This window comes from Furipterus horrens, unplaced genomic scaffold, assembly GCF_987537825.1.
Source record: "Furipterus horrens unplaced genomic scaffold, mFurHor1.1.pri manual_scaffold_5, whole genome shotgun sequence".
Classification (NCBI taxonomy): Eukaryota; Metazoa; Chordata; class Mammalia; order Chiroptera; family Furipteridae; genus Furipterus; species Furipterus horrens.
In genome coordinates, this window is record NW_028327175.1 from 178,093,664 (window position 1) to 178,115,918 (window position 22,255).

Consider the following 22,255-nt stretch of genomic DNA (forward strand, 5'->3'; position numbering starts at 1 on the left):
CATTTACGTGCAGCAATTGAAAATCTGGAGGAATATCTCAGCTGCAAAAGTCTCCCCTAAGAAGCAAGGTGTCTTAGCTCCCTGCAGAGCTCCCCAAAACAGAACACCAGTGCTAGGAAGAGAAGCCCATGCAACATATGGCTCTGAAAATCAGTGAGGATTCTGTCTATCAGGATGAGGCAGGGAGTGCTAGAAACTCAGGCACCCTTTTAAAAGTCTAACACACAAAATCAGGCCTGCAGGCATTCATCCTGAGCTCCAGCCAGGGGAAGGAAAAAGTTACTAGACAAACAGGGGAAGGTAGCTCAGAGCAGAATGGAGTCATGTAGGGAAAGAATGGGTAATGTGGCTCTGGAGAGAGCCACCATTGTCCCTGTGCTGAGACCCACCTCCCGCACTCCCCATAGATGCCATTGATCCTGAGTTGACCATTCCCCTGTATATGAATTCAGCCTGGGATGGAATGCACTAGCTCCACCATCTTGACTACCAGTGGCTCTGCAGGCCATATTTGTGGCTTGCAGAAGAAATAGTTAACTGCAGCCAGGCTGGGTTTGCTACAGTCTTTCTTGGAAGATTCTTGAGGGGGTCCAAGAAGGCTCAAGGGCTGTCAGAGATGCATAGGGATAGACTGTGTGGAGTGGCTTTAGGGCAAGGGCTGTGCCCCCTCCTTCCCCAATGCCGAATGGGCACCATGCCCCCCTCCATATAACATTGGCCTAGGCAGATGCACCAGCCCCACCCTCACTACTACTTGTGGCTCCACCCTGCCAAGCTCACACCATTCAGAGGAGTCTCCTACCTGCAGCCAGACTGGGCCCAGTGCAGTTTTTCTTGGAAGGCTCTCAAAGAGGCCTGGGCAGACTCAGGAGCTGTGGAAAACACACAGGGAGAAACTGAGTTGTGTGGCTTTTGGGAAAGGGTCATTCTTCTCTCTGTAACCCAACTGGCACCACCATTCCTATGCATAATGCTCTCCCAACACGGGCAAATCTTAATCTATGTAGCTTGATAAACTTTACTGGCCTCACCCTGATGACTCCCTGAGACCCAGTCCCAAAGGTTTGCAGGCACCATGTGGGTGACAGGTGACCTTGATGAGCTAAGTCTGAGACATTTGCTAACTGACCTCACACCCAGTACTGGTACCATCAGTCTGATGAACACCACTCTCACCTACCAGGTGACTCACTGAGAACTTACCTCAGGCAACTCTTTTAGAGACTGAGTCTAACAGAGGGCAGGCAGACAGAGATGGATCTCAGGGTGCTTTGGGCCTTTTGTTATATTGCTCTATGCTGAGTACTGTTGAAAGCTGATCTTGTTACATAGCTTGACTCCTCCACACCCAGGTTCAGCAGAGGCAGCCACCAAGCATAGATTACTTTATAAATCTTAACAGGTAGTTCAGGGCCAGTCACAGGGAGTATTTGACATTGATCTACACCAGAGTTCTTTCCAAGAGGTTCCAGGACCAACACACCTGGTGGCTGGCTTCAAACCACATGAGAGCATGACCCAACGAGCTCCCCAAATGGCATACTCAAGTGAGGTTTGGGCAGGCATCAGACTTGCAGGGGAAAATTTCATTTTGTGGGGTCAGACCCTGCTCATATATATTGTGGTAGTAGGCAGTTCTCAGAGTCAGCCAGCCTAAGCGTCAATCCCACCCATGGATGTGCCAACAGGATTCAAAACTTAACTACAATGAGCATCCTCACATAACCCACACAAGAAACATTCCTGGAGCACCTAAATCAGGTGACCAGGTAACTGCTCCACTGGACTGCACAGAATGCCAAGTACATAAGGCCAGCTTAACAAGACTTGGAGACATAGCAGATACACCCAGTACACAGAAACAAATGCAGAAAGGCAGCCAAAATGGAAGGAAGAAAGGATCATGCTCCAAATGAAAGAACAGGAAAAACTGTAAAAAAAAAAAAAAAAAAAAAAAGAAAAGAAAAAAGCAATAAATGAAATGGAGGCAATCTACCAGATTCAGAGTTTAGAACATGATTAAAAGAATGTTCAAGAAACTTAGGGAAACAATCCATGAACTCAGTGGAACTTTAAAGAAGAGATAGTAAACATAAAGGAGGACATAGAAATCATAAAAAAGAATCATAAATGAATTCAATATCTGAAATGAAGAATATACTAGAAGGAATCAACAATAGATAAAATGAAACACAGAATTAAATCGGTGATTTGAAAGACAAAATGGCAGAAAACACCCAATCAGAAACAAAAAGAAGACAGAATTAAAAAAATAAGGATGGTTTATGGGATCTCAGGGACAACATCAAGCATAACAACATCCCCATCATAGGGGCACAAGAAGGAGAAAAGAAAGGGCAAGAGATTGAGAACCTAATGACTGAAAATTTTCCTAACCTGGTGAAGAAAAAAGACACACAAGTCCAGGAAGCACCAACAACCCAAAACAAGATGAACCCAAAGAGGCACACAGTAAGACATAACATAATTAAAATGGCAAAGGTTAAAAATACACAAAAATTAAAAACCTTAAGCAGCAAGGGCAAGACAGTGAGTTACAGACAGAAAAATCTTATAAGGCAGCTGATTTCTCAGTGGAAACATTTCAGGCCAGAAGAGATTGGTACAAAAATATACAAAGTGAGGAAAAGCAAGGACAAACAACCAAGACTACTCTAACCAAAAAGGCAATCATTTAAAATGGAAGAGAAATAAAGAGCTTTCCAGATAACAAAAAGCTAAAGAAGTTCATTACCATCAACCCAGTATTACAAGAAATGTTAAAGTAAGAAGAAATAAGAAAATGAGGGGAAAAAATGTATAATAAAATGGTAATAAATATGTACCTATCAATAATCACTTTAAATGTAAAAGGATTAAATGCTTTGATCAAAGGACATAGGATAGCTGAATATATAAGAAAACAAGACTCATATATATACTATTTTGTCTACAAAAGAGCCACTCAAATAGAAAGAAACACACAGACTGAAAGTAAAGGGATAGAAAAAGATATTTCATGGAAATGGAAAGAAAAAACAAACCAAAAAAGGTGGGATAGCAATACATAAATCAGACAAAAGAAGCTTTAAAACAAAGACTATAATAATAGAAGAAGAAAAACATTACATAATGCTAAAGAGATCAATTCAACAAAAGGACATAACCCTCATAAACATTTATGCACCCAAAATAGAATCACCTAAATACATAAAGTAAATATTGATGGACATAAAGGGAGAGCTTGACAATCATACGGTTATAATAAAGGACTTTAACACTCCGTTAATATCAATGGATAGATCTTCCAGGCAGAAAATCAACAAAGAAGCAGTGGTTTTAAATGAAACACTATACCAGATTGATTTAATTAATATTTTTAGAGCATTTCAGTCCAAAACAGCATAATATACATTCTTTCTCAGTGCACATGGGACATTTTCCAATATAGAACACACCTCAATAAATGTAAAAACATCTCTGACCATAATGGAACAAAAAATTATTTACAAGAAATAAGCTTAAAGACACAAAAACACATAGGGGCTAAACAACATGTTACTAAAAGAATGAATGAGTTAACAATGAGACCAAGGAAGAAATCAAGAGATATTTTGGGACAAATGAAAATGAAAACCCAACCGCAAAATCTATGGGACACAGTGAAAGCAGTCCTACAAGGAGATTGATAAAATACAGTCCTACCTCAAAAAATAAGAAAAATATCAAATAAACAACCTTTCCTTACACCTAAAAGAACTAGAAAAAGAGCAACGACAAAAAGCCCAAAGTGAGTGGAAGGAAGGAGATAAAATCAGATTAGGAATAAATAAAATAAAGTCTAAAAAAAACAATACAAAGTTCAATTGAACCAAGAGCTTGTTTTTTGAAAAGATAAACAAGATTGATAAAACTTTAATCAGACTCATCAAGAAAAATACAAAAAAAGGAAACAAAATCAGAAAAGAAGATGAGGTGTAACAACTGACACCACAGAAATAATCATGATTATAAGAAAATATTATGAACAACTACATGCCAACAAATCATAGAACCTTTAAGAAATGGATACATTTATAGAAGCATACACTCTTCCAAGAGTGAATCAAGAAGAAACAGAAAATCTTAACAGAACAATTACAACCAATGAAATTGATTAAGTAATAAAAAAACAAAAACAAAAAAACTCCCATCAAACAAAAGTCTGGGATTAGATGGTTTAACATGAATAATTTTACCAAACATTCAAAGAAGAACAAACACCTAATATTCCCAAACCTTTTTTTTTATAGTATATTTTATTGGTTATGTTGTTACAATGGTCCCAATCTTTTTCCCCTTTACTCCCCTCTGCCCAATACCCTCCTTCCCCCAGCAACCCCACCCCATTTAGTTCATGACCATGGGTCGTGCATATATGTTCTTTGGCTTCACCCTTTCCTATATTATCCCTAACTTCCCTGTGTCTATTTTGTACCAACCAATTATGCTTCTTAATCCCTGCACCATTTCACCATTTCTCCCCTCTCCCACTCCCAGCTGGTAACCTTCCAAATTATCCCATACCTATGATTCAGTTTCTATTCTGGTTTGCTTAGTTGGATTTTGTTTCCATTTCTTAGATTCAGTTGTTGATAGTTGTGAGTTTGTTGTCATTTTAGTGTTCACAGTTTTGATCTTCTTTTTCTTAAGTAAATCCCTTTGACATTTCATATAATAATGGCTTGGTGATGATGAACTCTTTTAGCTTGACCTTGTCTGGGAAGCACTTCATCTGTCCTTCCATTCTAAATGACAGCTTTGCTGGATAGAGTAATCTTGGTTGTAGGTCCTTGCTTTTCATCACATTGAATACTTCTTGCCAGTCCCTTCTTGCCTGCAAAGTCTCTTTCAGAAAACAGCTGATAGTCTTATAGGCACTCCTTTGTAGGTAACTCTCTGCTTTTCTCTTGTGGCTGTTAATATTTTCTCTTTATCTTTCACCTTTGGCATTTTAATTATGATGTGTCTTGGTGTGGTCCTCTTTGGGTTTAGCTTGTTTTGGACTCTGTGCTTCCTGGACTTGTATGTCTATTTCTTCCGCCAAATTTGGGACGTATTTCTTCATTATTTTTTCACATAAGCTTTCAATTTCTTGCTCTTCCTCTTCTCCTTCTGGCACCCCTATGATTTGGATATTGGCACATTTAAAGTTGTCCCAGAGGTTCCTAAGCCTCTCCTCATTTTCTTCAATTCTTGTTTCCTCATTCTGTACTGGTTGACTGTTTTTTTCTTCCTTATGTTCCAAATCATTGATTTGAACCCTGGTTTTCTTCCCTTCACCATTGCTTTTGTGTGGATTTTCCTTCATTTTACTTAGCATAGACTTGACTTCTCTAATGAGTTGGCGTACTCAAGCATATCTGTCATGCCTGTGAGCATCTTTAACACCAGTGTTTTGAAGCCTGCATCTGTTAGATTGGCTATCTCTTTTGTCGCTTAGTTCTCCCACTGGAACCTTGATCCATTCCCCCTTTTGGGCCGTACTTCTCTGTCTCCTAATCTTGACAGGCTCCTGTGTTTGTTTGACTCTATGTCTTAGGTAGAGCTGTTGCTCCTGTTACGTTGTAAGGGGTGGAGCCTTAGGTATTCATCAGTACAGGGCGACCCGTTTCACCATGTTATGGTGCTGTATGTGGGGGAGGGGTCTGAGAGGGAACAATGTCGCTTGCTCAGTACTTGTCCCTTTTCCAGTCACTTCTCCCACTTCCATATGAGACCAGTGCCTCTCTAGCTGTTGCCCTGACCATCGTCCCCTGAGTGGGTGGGTCTGTGAACATTCTAGGACTGTGGAGGCCCTTTAAACAAGTGGACTCTGCTGAGAGACTGGCAGTTTCTTCCTCCACCCCAACTCCCACTGGTCTGCACAGTCAGAAGCAATGAGGCTTTATTTTCCCTGGTGTTGGGACCGTGAGCTGTGTGGTCTGGCCAGGAGCTGGGAATGCTCCCCAGGTGTTCCCTCTCACTTTTTAAGACATGTGACTGCACTTTCCACTGGCCTGCTGCTGATGCCGCTGCAGCTGCCACCACTGTGTCCTTTCTGCCCGGGCTCCGCCCCTCCTACCTGTTTGGATGAGTGTTTCTTCTTTATATCTTTGCTTGTTGGACTTCCATGCAGCTTCATTTTCTGGAATTTCTGATGGTCTCTAGTTTTGAGGTATTTGTATTCCTTCTTAGTTGTGGAGGGAGATCCAGCGTGTCTGTCTAGGCCTCCATCTTGGTCAGGAATCCTTCCCAAGCCTTTCTTAAAAACTTGATTGGAGGAAAAACTTCCAAGATCATTTTATGAGGCTAGCATCATCCTGATGCCTAAACCAGATAAAGACACTACAATGAAAGACAACTAGAGGCCAATGTCCCTGATCAACACAGATGCAAAAATCCTCAGTAAAATACTAAAAAAATGAATTCAGCAATACGTTAAAAAGATTATACACCATGATAAGTTGGAATTTATTCATGGGGTGTGACATTGTTTCAATATTTTCAAATCACTTAATGTGATATACCACATAAACAGAATTAATACTAAAAACCATATGATCATATCAATTCAGAAAAAGTGTTTGAGAAAATTCAGCAGCTATTTATGATAAAAACTCTCAGCAAAGTAGGTATAATTGGAACAGACCTTAATATAATAAAGGCCATATGTGACAAACTCACAGCCAACATTGTACTCAATTGGAAAAAAATTAAGGTGTTTCCCTTAAGATAAGGAACAAGAGAGAGATGTCCACTTTCACTGCTCTTACTTAACATAAAACAGGAAGTACTAGCCATAGTTATCAGACAAGAAGAAGAAATAAAATGTATATAAATTGGAAATAAAGAAGTGAAACTGTCATTACTTGCAGATGACATACATAGAGAGCCCTAAAGAGTTCACCAAAAAAATTACTAGAACCGGTAAGTGAATTCAAAGTAGCAGGATACAAAATAAATATTCAAAAATTGTTGCACTTTTATTCTCATTTACAATTGCATGCAAAAAATACATAGGAATAAATTTCACCAAGGTGAAGGATCTGTATCCATAAAACTAAGACATTGAAGAAAGTAATTAAAGAATATGCAAATAAGTGGAATCATATACTGTGCTCATGAATAGGAAGAATTAATATCACTAAAATGTCTCTACTACCCAAAGCAATCAATAGATTCAACAAAATTCTAATTAAAATTACCAATGGCCTTATTTACAGAACTGGAACTAATGTTCCACAGATTTATATAGAATCAGAAAAGACCCTGAACATCAATCTTGAGGAAGAAGTACAAATTTAGAGGTATCATGCTATAACTGATATCAAACTATTCTGCAAGGTCATAGTAATCTAAATAGCATGGTACTGGCATAAAACAGACACACAGCTCAATTGAACAAAATCAAGAGCCCAGAAATAAATCCACACCTATTTGGTCAATTAATATATTACAAAGGAGGCAAGAACATACACTGAGGTAAAGATAGTTTAGTCAATATATGGTTTTGGGAAAATTGGACAGATACATTAAAAAAATAAAACTACAGCAAAAGAAAAATACCATATGATTTTACCTAATACAGGAAACTAATGTACAAAACTAACAAATGAGTGAAATAGAATCAGAGGCATGGAAACAAGGAACAGACTGACAGTGACCAGAGGGGAGGGCAGAGGGGGAGAATGGGGAAAAGAAGGGGAAGGGTCTAGTCAAGGAGCTAATATAAATGACCCATGGACATGGACAACAAGGTGGGGATTGACTGTGGGAAAGGGGAGAGGTGGGTAGGGCAGGAGAGGACAATGGGGGAAAGATGGGACAACAGTAATAAAACAACAACAAAAAAGAAAAAGAAAACTAGACCACCTTCTTACACCAATACAAGAATAAACTCAAAATAAATAGGAGATGTAAATGTAAGAGGTTTGAACTATAAAACTAGAAGAAAACACAGGTAGTAGAATCTCTGACATTTTTCTTCGCAATATTTTTCTGAAATATCCCCGTGGGAATGGAAAACAATAGGAATAAAATGGGACTACATCAAACTAAAAAGTTTTATTTTATTTTTAAAAATATTTTTAAAATTTACTTATATTTAGAGAGAGGGGAAGAAGGAAGAGAGGGAGAGAAACATCAATTGGTTGCCTCTTGCACATGCCCCAACAGGGGAACCAGGCCCACAACCCAGGCATGTGCCTTGACTGGGAATCGAACCAGTGACCTTTTGTTTTGCAGCAACAAGTGTTGGCAATGCTGTGAAGAAAAGGGAACCTTTGTGCACTGCTAGTGAGAATGAAGATTGGTGCAACCACTATGGAAAACAGTATAGAGGTCCCTCAAAAAATTAAAAATAGAACTTCCTCATGAACCAGCAATTCCAGTTTTTGGTATATATTTGAAGAATTACAAAACAGTAATTCAAAAGAGTATATACACCCTTATGTTCATTGTAGCAATATTTACAATAGCCAAGATATGGAAGGAATGAACCCAAGTGCCCATCAATAGACAAATGGATAAAAATAAACTGTAGTACACATATACAATGGAATATCACTCCATCATAAAAAAGAATGAAATCTTACCATTTGCAACAGTATGGATGGATCTAGAGGGTATTAAGCTAAATGAAGTAAGTCCGACAGAAAAAGACAAATACCTCATGATTTTGACTATATGTGTAATCTAAAGAGCCAAATAAACAAACAAAATAGAATCAGACTCACAGATACAGAGAACATTTTGACAATTGCCAGAGGGGAGAGAGGTTGGGAGTCTAGGTGAAAAAGGTGAGAGATTAAGAGCAAAAAATTGGTAGTCAAAAAATAGTCATGGGGATGTAAAGTACAGACAGCAGAGGGAATATAGTCAATCGTCGGCAGCTGTCCGTCTCGAGAGATGATGGTGTAGCTTCTTAAGAGTCTATCTGCACCGCCGAGAATGGCTGTGCAGTCCGACTCGGGAGTGACACGGTATCTGTCTCCTCCCATGTTGAATCGACATCTTGCGATGATGCTGGAGTGTCCTCTCCAGTGGAGCTGAAGCTACAGAGCCTGGGCAGGGTGATATGGAGGGTCTGCTGTTGCCCATGCAGCAGACCCCCCCTCTCTTCGCAGCTGAAGGGTCCAAGGGAAAGATGGAGTCAATACAGCTTGGCTTCAGGTGCGCCGCAGGAGTTGCCGGTGTTGACTACAACGTCAAACCGCCTTAGGGACTCCGGCTCCGGATTTTCTGTCGGGGTTTACTCCCTTAGCCTTTCCCCTGAAGAGGTATGCCGCAAGGCAGCGGAGGTTTTTTGGAGTCAGAGTTTTCCTTCTCTGGAATATAGTCAATAGTATTGTAATAATCATGTATGATGCCAGGTGGGTACTTGAAATATTGGGGGAGTACCTTGCAAAGTATATAATTGTCTAACCAATATGCTGTACACATGAATGTAATACAAAATAATATTAAATATAACCTGTAATTGAAAAATAAAAATTAAAAAGAGATAAAGTCAAAAGAATTTTGAAAGCAATAAGAGTGAAGTCATCACCTAAAATTTATCTTTAATAAGATTAACAGTAAATATTGTTTTAAAAACCATGGAGTACAGAAGGCAGTGGTAGGACATATTCAAAGGGCTAAAAGACTGTTAGCCATGAATTCTATATCCAGCAAAAATATTTTTCAAAACTGAAGAAGGAATTTATCAAGACAGTCCCAGATAAATAAAACAGAGAACTTATCACTAGCAAGCCTGCTGTGTGAGAAATATTAAAGGCAGTTATTCATCCTAAAAAAGAAGGGCACTAGACAAGAAGTCAAATACATATAAAAAAATAAAGGAAGTGAATGATGATAAGGAAATGGAGATGGTAAGGATGGGTAACAAAAATTATCATTGTGAAGGAGAGAAAGAAGAGAGAGAAGAGTACCTGGATGAGATGAGAGTTTAAGGAAATGTTAAGGTTTTATATTTAAATTTTAAATAAGAATGTTTAAGAGGCAATGGGAAAGGGATGTTGAATATAAAAGACAAGGATTAATAACTTCATGAGAAAGCAGGAGGATTTCAAATTCAAATCAAAGGTAGAGGGTTAGCTTTGTGTAAGAGTTGGGACAGCTTCTTGACTTAAACAGGAGGGAAGGAAATCAGCAGGTAGCAGATGAGGGTAGATTTATGTATTGTCAGGAAGATGTATGAGTTCCTAATTGCCTTCTATTTTTCTCTATAAAGTGGGAAGTATGGTAAACTGCTGAAAGTGAACAGACTGAGGGGGTCAGAATCGAGATTACAGGAAATGGGAAATAGTCATGTGAAACGATTTAGCATGAGTTGACCAGAGAAGCATATCTGGGTTATCTGGCAATGCTCATTGTCCATTTGAGATTGGTGACCAAAAATTAGAGGTTGACCAATGTTCCCACTGGTGTGATATTCTTCAGATACTCTGGTATAAGCATGAAGACAGAAAATATTTGAATTTACTCAAGAGTGCTATGAAAAGAAAGAAGTACACATGATTTAAAAAACAAGAGATAATGGCCAGTGTTAATGAAATATTGGCCCACTAAATCTGAGCTGGATCAAGATGTGTATAATTTTATAAAGTAGTTAAAAACCAGCAAGGTGAAGATGTGGCTTTCACCAACTGAATGTTTAAATGACTGATTTTTAAGAGAGAATAGGTACAGATACTAGCATGGGTTAAGGTGTGTCTATGGGTGGGTGACTAGGTCAAACGGAGGTAAAAGTCATTGGAGAAATAAAGCATAAGGAACTGAGAGATGAGAGATTGAAATCACTAAGAATGTTGCATTTTTCATATCAGTAAAAGGTGGTGCTAATGAGCAGGGACAACACACATAAAACCCCAAGCCATGCCCTGTACCTAGTGGGTGCTCAGTATAATCATCGTTCACCAGTCATGAACACAAACTAATCTGCCCATAAACCCATAAAGAGGGTACAATTATTGTCCCTATTTTGCAGATGAAGAAACTGAGGAACAGAGATGTTAAGGAATGTAAGTGGCAGGGCTGGGGTCCAGTCCTCTCCAGAGCATGTTCTCCTAACTGCAACATTTAGTCTCAGCCTCCCAACATTCTCTGGTCAGAATTGGCTTTCCTTTCTTCTGTGCCAGATCTCAGCAGGACCCCAAGACTTTATTTTCAGTCTAGTCTCTTCCATTTGGCTGATCACTCTCAGACCTGCTTGACATAGATATTCTGGCCCTCATGATTATTTTATGGCATGGATGAGTTAGGGTGGTAGGAACAGTCTGATCTGTTTTGCCACTAGCTGGACGCAGAAACTGGGTGGTCCTTGGGTGGCCTGCTCACCTGCCCACTTACAACTCATCAAGTCCAGGGAGTCATCACTCATTTCCTGTGCAGAGGCAGGAACCATTTGCCCTTCCTGATCTGTGCAGTGAGTCTCTGAGAGGCCTGCATCTTACATGTTCTTTGGGTTTTGGTTCCAGGCTTTGGAAAGTGACTTCGTCAGTGCCAACCTCCATCACTGGATAGACCTCATTTTTGGGTACAAGCAGCAGGGATCAGCTGCAGTGGAAGCTGTTAATACATTCCATCCCTACTTCTATGGTGACAAAATGGACCTCAGCAGCATCAGTGACCCCTTGATCAGGAACACTATCTTGGGGTTTGTCAGCAACTTTGGACAGGTTCCCAAACAGGTATAGCACATCATGTCCTTTGTCTTCCTTTATCAAATAAGTGTGCACAGTGAGAGCTTGGTGGAGGGGGGTGGTGGAGAGAGAGAGAGAGAGAGAGAGAGAGAGAGAGAGAGAGACTGCTTTCTCCTAGGATGGGAGCAAGAGAGAGGACTAAACAGGCAAAATGGTGTCTGATCATCTTTCTGTGCCTTCAATATCAGGGCTAACTCTTAGTTACCATCAGGTGTTGGTGAAAGAGATGGCATTATAAATGATAATGATGAAGGCTACATTCCTCTCTGATGTATTTTATGACACTATGATAAGTCCACAGGATTTAATTCCTTATACGTATCCACCCTCTAGAGTTGTTGTGAAGATGCAATGAGTTAAGACATGAAGTGCTCGAAAATACCTGAAATGTGATTAGGACTCAACAAATGTTAGTTACTAGTGTGGTTACCTCATTGAATTCTCCCATAAGCTCTGTGTAAAGGAGTTATAGAGGAGGAAACTGAGGCTCAGAGAGGGTCAGTAAATAATTTGTTCACAATGGCACCATTAGTAGAGCTCTAGCCTCATCTGGCTGACTCCCGAGTCTATGTCATATTGCCACTCTGTGAGAGCACCTCTGTTCCACCCCTGGGTCCCTGGTGAAATCGCAGGGATCTCACGTGAGCCTTTTGCTCCATCCCCTGACAGGATTGTCATGTAGCAATATGAGGCTGTGCATTCATGTTGACACTCTGATGAATGGTGTGCTGGAGAGTTGGATATTTATTTAATTGATTCTAGCTCTGTTGATCCTCAGTATAGAGACATTTTATCCCTGGCACAGTCTTCTGGGTTTAGAAGCATAGCCCCCCAGCTGGGGTCCCAGCCTGGACAATCAGGAGTTACACTGAGAAATGAAGGCATAAGACCAGCCAATTCCAGGACCATCCTGGGCAACAGCCTTCCTTGCATGAGAAGGGGATGGGATCAACTCAGTTAATGCAAAACTAATAACATCTTTTCTGCCTGTTCTTAAGTGACATGCTTGTGTTTACTTAGTTCCCAGTAAGGGGTCTATGGAAGGCCCAGATCCTGAGGATGACTGGGAGAATGGGTGGCACATCCAAATGTGGGTTTTCTCAGACAAGGCTTGCTAGAAAGGAGAGAATTTCAAAAAGGTAGCTTGGGTAGCCTAATGGTTTTACTTCTTTCATTTAAAAATAGAATAATACAGATAAAGCAATTAAATAATTCAAAATAGTAGTCACCACCATCTGTGTACTGTGTTATATACTCACAATCCTTGGTCAAAGGAAAAATATTTTCACATTATGTTTTCATGGAGTACACACAATTTTAGATTCTGATTTTACTTAATGATATATTATGTGAGTTAAAAAATTATATCTAAATAATTATCAGAATTAGAATTCTTCATGTGGTCCGAGCCTGAAGACAAGGTTAAAATGGTTCAGAACTGTGTTGTGTTTCATCAAGAGGCTGTGCCTGCCAAAGCTGTGACAGTCACCTGATGTGTTAGCCATTCTGCTGTGCAGGGAAGAGTGTTCTTTATTTAATGCTCACTTAAACATCATCATTCTGATTTCTGTTTTATTGCTACTCACCCAGCTTCACTAAGTAGTCAGGATGTGATGGAGGGCTGTAACTGAACCAAGGCTGCTTTGAGGCCCCCAGCTGCTCACGGAGCCCGTCTCTGCCTGTGTGTCCAGCTGAGGCCAGCTCACCACAGCCCCTCCATCATGGAACCCAGGAATGTGCCTGCTGGCTAAAGAAAGCAGCCCGTCAAGAATTCAGACTTGGGGGGAGGGAATGCAGAGGACTAGAGCTGGCCTCCGCCACCCTCTCTGACCCAGTAGCAAGGATTCTGCCATGTGGCAAAGCCTTGTCCTTCGTCCTTTGCCTGATTATGCAAAAAGTTTGGATTGGGGACAATTAACAATAGAGATGTATGAAAAATAAAACTAAGAAAGACCTCTAATGGGGTTTGCCTGTGCTCTTTGAAATACTTGAATAGAAGCTATTAAAGAATTCTGCGTCCAGAGAGTGTGTGGGAAAAGGGAAAACAGGAGAAACAGCATCAGCCAACGAAGAGAGATGTTGATTTGGGGTGGAGAGAGGGCTATTCTGACCCCATAACACGAAAGGCAGCTGTCCTGGGGACCAGGGGCTCCTCAGTGAGGTCATCCTTTTCCCAAGCTGCTTGGTGAAGAAGACAAATTTGGCAGCCAGAAAGTTATGTCTGCCAGTCCTACACTGTGACTTTGAGCAAGTAGTTGCCCCTCTGTGATCCCCAAGACTCTTGTTTCTAGCATCTGAGGACTTAACCAGATGGTTCTGTTTATGCTGATTATTCCCACCCAGGTCAAGAACAAGCCCAGCCCAGGCAGCACCCAGAGCAGAGGGGCAGCTGCAACTTGCACGCAGACAACTTCTCCGCCTGTCTGCTCCTATCATTCTGTGCATGTGTGCCTTTCCCTTTGTCTCTCCAGCTCTTTACTAAACCCCACCCAGCCAGGACAGCTGCGGGGAAGCCTTCATCTGGAAAAGATGTCTCCACACCTTCAAGCCTGACCAGCCACCCACAGCCCTTTTTCTATAGCCTGCAGTCACTGCGGCCCTCCCAGGTCACAGTCAAAGGTGAATACTGGCCCTGCTTAGTTTGGTTCTGTTCCAGAGTTGTCCTGTCAGCGACTGGCATTCCTCTGAGCTTTGGGGGCACAGACTTTGGCAGGGGCTTGGGGTCCGATTGTGTCTCAAGTCATAGCAGGCATCTGGGGAGGCCTCTTCTCTGAGAGCAGAGCACCCAGGAGGGCCTGCAGCCAGTTAACAAGAGCATGTGCCCTGGGGCAGATGGCCTGGGTGTGAGTTCTAGCCCTGTCTTCCTAGAGAAGCTGTGTGTGTGTGAAGTCTGATGTCTGTTCTACCCTGGGGCATCCAATGATTTGGGGAGATCCCACTACATGGGACATTCTGGTCTTGAGAAGTATAAGGTCAGGTTTGTTGTAGTTTTTTCCTTTGAAATCCAAGAACAGTGTCCTTGGCGTATCCAGCTCTCCTAGACGTGGTGCAGGAAAGACAGAACTCCCCGAGGCTCCTATGATTTCGTACTATCTGCCCCAATAACCCTGGCTACTCCTCCACTACCATCATCCTTTAAGACCCACATGGCCACACACTGAAAGTATTAGCTAAGTTAGGGATGGAACCTGGGGCCAAGGAACAGCTTCAGGGCCATGGGGCTTGCTAGGGGCCAGGGTCTAACAAAGCCCCTGGAGTAAGGGCTGGGAGGTGCCTTGGCCTGTCATTCCTGTCCAGGTTCCTTCTTTGCTGAGTCCAGGCTGCCTGTTTCTGGCTCCTTTCTGGGCTTGGGTAAAGGTGGTATTGTCCTTTGACTGTGAGCCCCACCATACTAACTGGCGGGCAGATATGTACCTTTTCTCTCTAGGTTCTGAGTCCCCCAAAGGTGCCATTGGCCACATCGTCCCCACTGAGAAGACAATCCTGGCAGTGGAGAAGAACAAGGTGCTGCTCCCTCCTCTATGGAACAGGACCTTCAGCTGGGGCTTTGATGACTTCAGCTGCTGCCTGGGGAACTATGGGTCTGACAAGGTAAGTAGGCCAGGGGAGCAGGGCAACTTCAGGCCTCAGCCTCCTTCTGGTTGAAGCAGAGGCAGTCAGGAGATGGCTGAGCCTAAAGTAGTCAATTACCCATGGCCCATATCTTCCACATGGCTCTGCCCACGGCCGGGAGTGAGAGGGTTCATGTGACTGTGTCAAGGGCCCTCGTGGGCCGAGCCTTCAACCACATTCTACAGGGTCTATCCTACTTGTCTTCCACAGATCCTGATGACATTTGAGGACCTGGCTGCCTGGGGCCGCTGTCTGTGTGTGGTGTGCCCATCCCCCACAACAATTATCACGTCAGGGGCCAGCACTGTGGTGTGTGTATGGGAGCTCAGTATGGCCAAAGGCCATCCAAGAGGCTTGCACCTCAAGCAGGTACAGTGCCTAGGCAGGTGTGGTGGTTTGGGTAGGTGTAGTACAGAGGGCAAGTGCACCTTGTGCAGGTACAGTGTCCTCCCATTCTCCAGCCTCCTGATCTCAGAAGCAGAGAATGCAGTGAGGTGCTGAGGGTGGCACACAGCTCTGTGTCCTCAAGGGCTCTCCATTTCATGCCCATGGGTGGATTTGACAAGTGCACAGCTCAGGTGCCTCCATGCCTCAGTGCCCGTGAAATTTGTTTCTTTACACTAGAGAACATGTTTGAGCATTTGCCATGGGCACTTTAATGTTGGTAGCCTCATTTTACCCCTTCAACAGCCCTGTAAAATAGGTACCGTTGTCATCCCTACATTATTAGTGGGGAAAAAATAGTTGCAAGGAAATTAAAAGATTCATCCAAGATCACAGAGCCAGGAAATGAAAGACAGGAGGGGTGGTGGCAAGTGGAGAGCAAAACAGATAGGGGCAGAGGGGGTCTGGCCTCACAAACACCACTACTCCTAGTGATAAGCAGAGTGCTACTCACTGTTTATAGAAGACACAATAATCTAATCTTGTAAAGCAGGTATTATTATTCCACTTTCAGAACTGATCCTCAGAAAGGTCAAGTTTGCATTTTAATCTAGGTTTTTCTAACTAAACCCCATGCTTTCTTCCTGTGTACTCTTGAACTTGCTGAAGAAAAGCACTAAGGACACTTCCAATTCTAAAATGCAAAGTCTTTTTATATCTGTTTTATAGTAGCCATATAGCCCTAAAGTAACAAAACCCCAAATTAATCATACAAAATGGACCTCTGACCAGATTTCCTACTGAACATGTTTCACTGGAACTGATTCTGGGTTTCTCTGGGTGTTTCCAGGCTACCCCAGCACATGTGTGGTACATGGTGGGCATTCAATAACCATGAGTGAGTTGATCAGTTCTGCAGAGGTGGCAGTACCTGCTGAGAGGCAGCTATTAAGTACAGGATGTCTTTCCTTGACTCTCAGAGAGCCAATCTTGGAGCTTCTGCTTTTTCATGTTTTCACGTTACTTCTTTCTATCAACTGCTGTGTCAAAGGTCTGGGTTTCTATTCCAGACCTAAGTGAAAACACAGTGCATTTATTACTCTGTAGACTGTTCCTCTCTCCCAGGCACCACTCTGTGGAGCCTCGGGAGCCAAGGAAGCAACCCTCCTTCCGCTGCTCCAAGGTCTTGTTCAGTAGTGAAGATGCACTATCAAAGCTCTGTATTGACAGCAGACAATGTAATTTGTTATCCTCTCCTTGTTCTAAATCAAGAGAAAAAGGTATGGGAAAGCCTGCATGCTCCTTTTTCCTAGGCAAAATAAAACTCTTTATTATTTGCCTACAGAGGCTGACATGGCCTTGGGGATGCCCCAGACTACCAGCTGCTGAGCAATGGAGGTCTCTTCCAAACTAATAAACCGAGAAGTCATCATTAAGTAGCTTCATAAACAATTTTTAGAAGTGTTTTATTTTAAAAGATATTACATCATTAAAGACAAATTTTAAATTTACTTCCACATAGATAAATTTTCTATAATCCCTATAAAAGTTTTCACTGTTGCATACTGCCACCACAGATACACACATTTACACCATTCTGTGTATACCATTGTGTAGATGTGTTTATTCCATTTTCACCCAGCCTGTCAAATCATTTCCACTTTTCTACAGTCTTTGTAATTTACATTTCATTTGCCCCATATTATCTCATTTCCATAAAATTACATTTCAATTGTTTTATATCAATGCTCCACAGTTTCAAAAACCATTCTTTCTAAAACTAAACAATTGCATTGTTTCCAAGCTTTAACTATTTTGAACAGTGTAGCAGGAAACATCCTATGTAGATTGCTGTTTGCTTCTGATTGTTTCCTTAAAATAAATTTTAAGAAGCACAGGCCAACCTGAGGGGATGAGACCGAGGCTCTGAATCACCTACTGCCACATGGACAGACTGGCTATGAACCTAGATCGGTTGGACTTAAAAGTCACATGCTTTTAACTATGAAATGAGCTCCCTGCTTTCTTCCCAGTTTAGTTCCCAGGGTAACATGTGTTCCTGAGATCCCTTTTTTTTCATGCAAACTTGAGTGTGTGCGAAAATTCCCCAGAGGGTTTGTGAAAACCTGGGCTGAACCAGAGTTTCTAATTCAGTAGGTCTGGGTTAGGATCCATGAATTTGCATTTCTAACAAGTTCCCAAATGATGTTTATGCTGCTCATTGGAATGCACACATTGTAAATTAGTACCCTTGTGTATTAATAGTAGCACATGCTGTTTAAGGATGAGAGACAAATACAGGGGATACAGAGCATAATGATGCTGCTGGTGTCTGCTTGGGTTATGATTAAAGGACACCAGTTCTCCCAGCTTGGCCTCAACCCTGGAGATGGATGGAACTGGGAGGACAGCCATGGACACATATACACACACATGCACACACATGCCACAGGCTTTGGAATCACTGAATCACTCCAAATCTGTTTCCTCATCTAAGGCCCAATAGTAACAGGGAGGGTGGAGTATCTCACCAAGTAGCTGGATTGCTGGTCCCTATTACAACCTGTGGTTCTGTCTTGTGTCCCCAGGCATTGTATGGACACACACAAGCTGTCACATGCCTGGCAGCATCAGTCACCTTCAGCATCCTGGTGAGTGGCTCCCAAGACTGCACTTGTATCCTGTGGGACCTAGACCACCTCACCCACGTGGCCCGCCTGCCTGCCCACCAGGAGGGCATATCTGCCATAGCCATCAGTGACATTTCGGTGAGGTCACTCTTTCATAATATCTGTGTCCTCGACATGTCTGTAACCCTGGGTGCTTGCATGCTAGATGGTTTCCGTAGAGGAAACCCAGGGGCAGAGAGATGCTGACCACCCCAGAATGTTGACTGGGCTCCAAATGTATAGAGCATTTTCTACACAGGCAGAAATGGAGCCATTAGCATGTGTAGGATCTGGATCTAGAATTTATTTTTTGCTTTCTTATTTTTTTCCCTCTGGGTAGTGGGAGCAGTGGGAAGTTTCTGTTCTGGTATGGGCATCAGGGAGTTGGAGCTAGAAATTGGCTTTGGTGAGGGATCTCCTGGCCTTAATTAATTCAGCTTGTTGACTGCAAATCAGTGTTGACTGAGCAGATGCCTCTGGTCTCCACGCCAGGAAGTGCTTCTGCTTGTCTCTCCATGCTGGCCACCAAAGATGAGCCTGTCAGAAATGTGTGTGTGTGTCTGTGTGTCAGTGTGTCTGTGTGTCTGTGTGTCTGTGTGTATGAGAGATGGAGTTAGATAAATACATATATAAATCTCAATGGGGAGTTTCTCCCAAGCTAGAATCCCTATCATAGGGCATGGAGTTCCCTGAAAATACAGAGGCTCTACATCTGCTATTGAAAAACCCAGGGCCGCAGGGCCTCAGGGCATGGATCCAGTAGGAAAGGGAAACATAGGGGAGGGGAGATGAGGAAGGAACTTTCTAGTGCCAACTTTGGCTGAAAATGGTGCTCCAGATAGGCTTGAATCCAAAATGAATGTTACATGGGCAGATAGAGGATAGATAGATGAATAGATTAATGGAGGATAGATAGATAGATAGATAGATAGATAGATAGATAGATAGATAGATAGATAGATAGATGAAAGGGCAGACTGAGGGATGCATGAGTAGATGGATGGATAAATAGATACATGGGTGGCTGGATATTTGGATGAATTCATGGGTAGATGGATGGGTTGAAGATGGAGGGGTGGGTGAATGAAATGGATGGATAGAAGAATGGAAGGACAGTGGGTGAGCAGCTGAATAGGTGGATGTATTGGGAAGGCACCAAGCCCTGATCTATGAGAACATAAAACCCATAATGAATGATGTCCCTAGACATCAGAGAAGACTTATAAGGACAACTTATTGAACTCAACTTGTCCAGGAGCCAACTTAGTTTACTAAGTACCTGCTGGTTCCAGTGCTGGGAAAATATGTTCCCTAGACTCAGGCAGAGCCTATAGCAAACCACTGAGGGAGGGACATGATGAAGTCCAGCCCAGGGAGGCTATGGAAGTACCTACATCCCTTCTGTGGGTAGTGCAAGGCTCAAAGGCATCACCCTTTGAGTTCCTGTGAATACTCTACTGGACACAAAAGTAGATAAGAATTTGAGGAGCAAACACTCTGGATAGAAACATTTTAGAAGCTGCAGTGAGAAAATTTCTCCTCAGAAAATTTCCCCAGAGGGATATTTTATGATTTACTTGCAGTCATTTGAACATCTGTATTCTACTCTCTCCCAGGTAATGTCCAAAACTTCTTGGGGACAAGGATAGCCAACCAGGTGTAAAGCCTGTGTCCATAGCCAGGGGTGTACACCACCAGGGAGAGAGTTGTGAGAGGAGTTCAAAGGGTGAGCCAGTCAGCTGTGCTGGAAAGGCAAATCCCAGACATATGGTTACAGTATGTAAAAAGCCAGGAGTTTACAGTTGTGTGAAAGCAAAGCAGACCAGTGAGTGAGCTGAGAAGATATGAATGTCTTAGCAGGTCTGAGAATCTCTTGGTTAGTCTTCAGAGGACAGCAGGGTGAGGGTGTTTGGGTGTACAAACTGAGCAGCTGACTAAGTAGCTGATGGGCAGGCAGTGACCCAGCTTGGAGTGATGCCAGATCTCACTGCTGCAGGGTACCATTGTCTCCTGTGCTGGAGCCCATTTGTCCCTGTGGAATGTCAATGGACGGCCCCTGGCCAGCATCACCACAACCTGGGGCCTGGAAGGAGCCATAACCTGCTGCTGCATGGTGGAGGGGCCAGCATGGGACTCAAGCCATGTCATCATCACTGGAAGTCAAGACGGCATAGTACGGGTAGGTGTATCTTGCACAGAATGAGGGCATGGTAGAAGAAATGTGTTCATTTTTATTCCGTTCACTTCCTCTAAAGGTCTGAATCTTCAGGCTGCATTTGAGACCATTCCAGACTAGGTCCCTATAGCAAGTGAGGGCAAATACAAGGTTCTTCCCAGGCCAAAAGTTAAATAAAAATTTTAAAGTGTACACACACACACACACACACACATACACACACATGTATACATACATACAATATATAATTTTATACACCCATACACTCATAATGAAATAAACATTTATAAAAGGTATGAAAGTTGAATGGTCAGATGCAAAAAAACAAGCCCAGTGCTGAAAAGAGACATTAGTCCATTTATTTACTCAGTTGTCTAACTATTCACTAATTCATCTACTCATCCAACTATTTATCTCTCTGCTTACCCATCTATCCGTCTATTTAGTCATCCACTCATCCATTCATCCATCTAATAAAAGATCCACCCACCTACCCAACTATTTATATCTGTTTTCCCTCCTACTTTCCTCCCTCTCTCCTTTCCTTTTTTCCTTCCATCTTTTTTCTTTCCATCTATCTATCCTCCCATCTACCTTCCATCCATACATCCATGAATCCATTTATTCACTCAACTATTTTTCCAACTATTCATCCATCATCCATCCATCGATCCATCCATATAACAGTCATCAAACTTTGGCTCTGTGCCAATCACTTTATACATGCCATAGGGTACACAGAGAGTAATGACAAACATGTTATTGTCTTTAAGATACTCATATTCTAGAAGAGAAGACAAACAGAAAATACATGTATGTGATTCATGCTATGAGTAGGATAATCAAAATGTGCCATGGATCCTCTGAGGAGGGCCATAGAAAGGGAGAGGGAGACCTTCAAAAACCAAGAAGAGAAGGGAAGAGAAACATTGAGGTGGAAAGAATAAGATGGAAAGAACAAAATATAGGTGATTTTTCTGAGACTGGAAAGTGGAAGGAATGAGTAAAGATAGACAATGAAGAGTCTTGCTCAAAAAACTTTCAATTTAATTTAACAGTTTATGAAAGCAAATATTAATCAAATAATACAAGATATTCAGCAAAATACCCACTGAATTCTACAAGCATTTATGAGAGCTTGCTGTGTGCCAACTTGGCCTTGCTCTCCAGGGCTCTCCACACACAGTCTCAGAGTAATCATGGAAATGATGTTTCAGGAAGCAAAATGGATAACATGGTGGATATGCCAAGTGGAGAATAGACTTATCTCCAACAGAGAGACATCAGAGAAGGCAGCATTTCAACAAATTTCTGAGGAGAAGGAGAAGGCAGAGAATATGGAGAAGGCCATGTCAGCTGAGGGGCCAGCATGCATGAACAGGAGACAGACTGAGGAGGGCCCCCTGAGAAGTTCCCCTACAGGACCCCATCTATGGGTTGTGAGGGGCACAGAGTCTCTGTAGAGAGCCAGGTGTCCTTAGTTGGCTGGAATGTGATGTGGGATATGCTTGACACCACGGGGAAGTCAGAGGAGCCTAGCTGGCTGAGCATCAGGTATATTTCTTGCATTAGCCCACCCACTCATTTAGCTTGGTAGCTGAGCTCTTGCTGTGCATGGTCCAGCAGCATTTAAATGGAGGCTGGTCCTTGTCCTTCAGTGATAGAAAGTCTAGACATGGGAAAATGAGAAC

The 22,255-nt window shown here is 42.2% G+C and overlaps 1 protein-coding gene across 1 annotated transcript in view; it reads left to right on the forward strand.

Annotated features, from left to right (window-relative positions):
* The window catches only part of WDFY4 (WDFY family member 4), a 350,593-nt gene that overhangs the window by 323,268 nt on the left and 5,070 nt on the right, over window positions 1-22,255 (forward strand). The window contains exons 54-59 of the mRNA XM_090278357.1: window positions 11,499-11,711; window positions 14,195-14,342; window positions 15,130-15,314; window positions 15,546-15,704; window positions 18,308-18,487; window positions 20,385-20,567. Coding sequence (XP_090134483.1) covers window positions 11,499-11,711; window positions 14,195-14,342; window positions 15,130-15,314; window positions 15,546-15,704; window positions 18,308-18,487; window positions 20,385-20,567 — 1,068 coding nt within the window. The remainder of the gene's footprint in view (window positions 1-11,498; window positions 11,712-14,194; window positions 14,343-15,129; window positions 15,315-15,545; window positions 15,705-18,307; window positions 18,488-20,384; window positions 20,568-22,255) is intronic.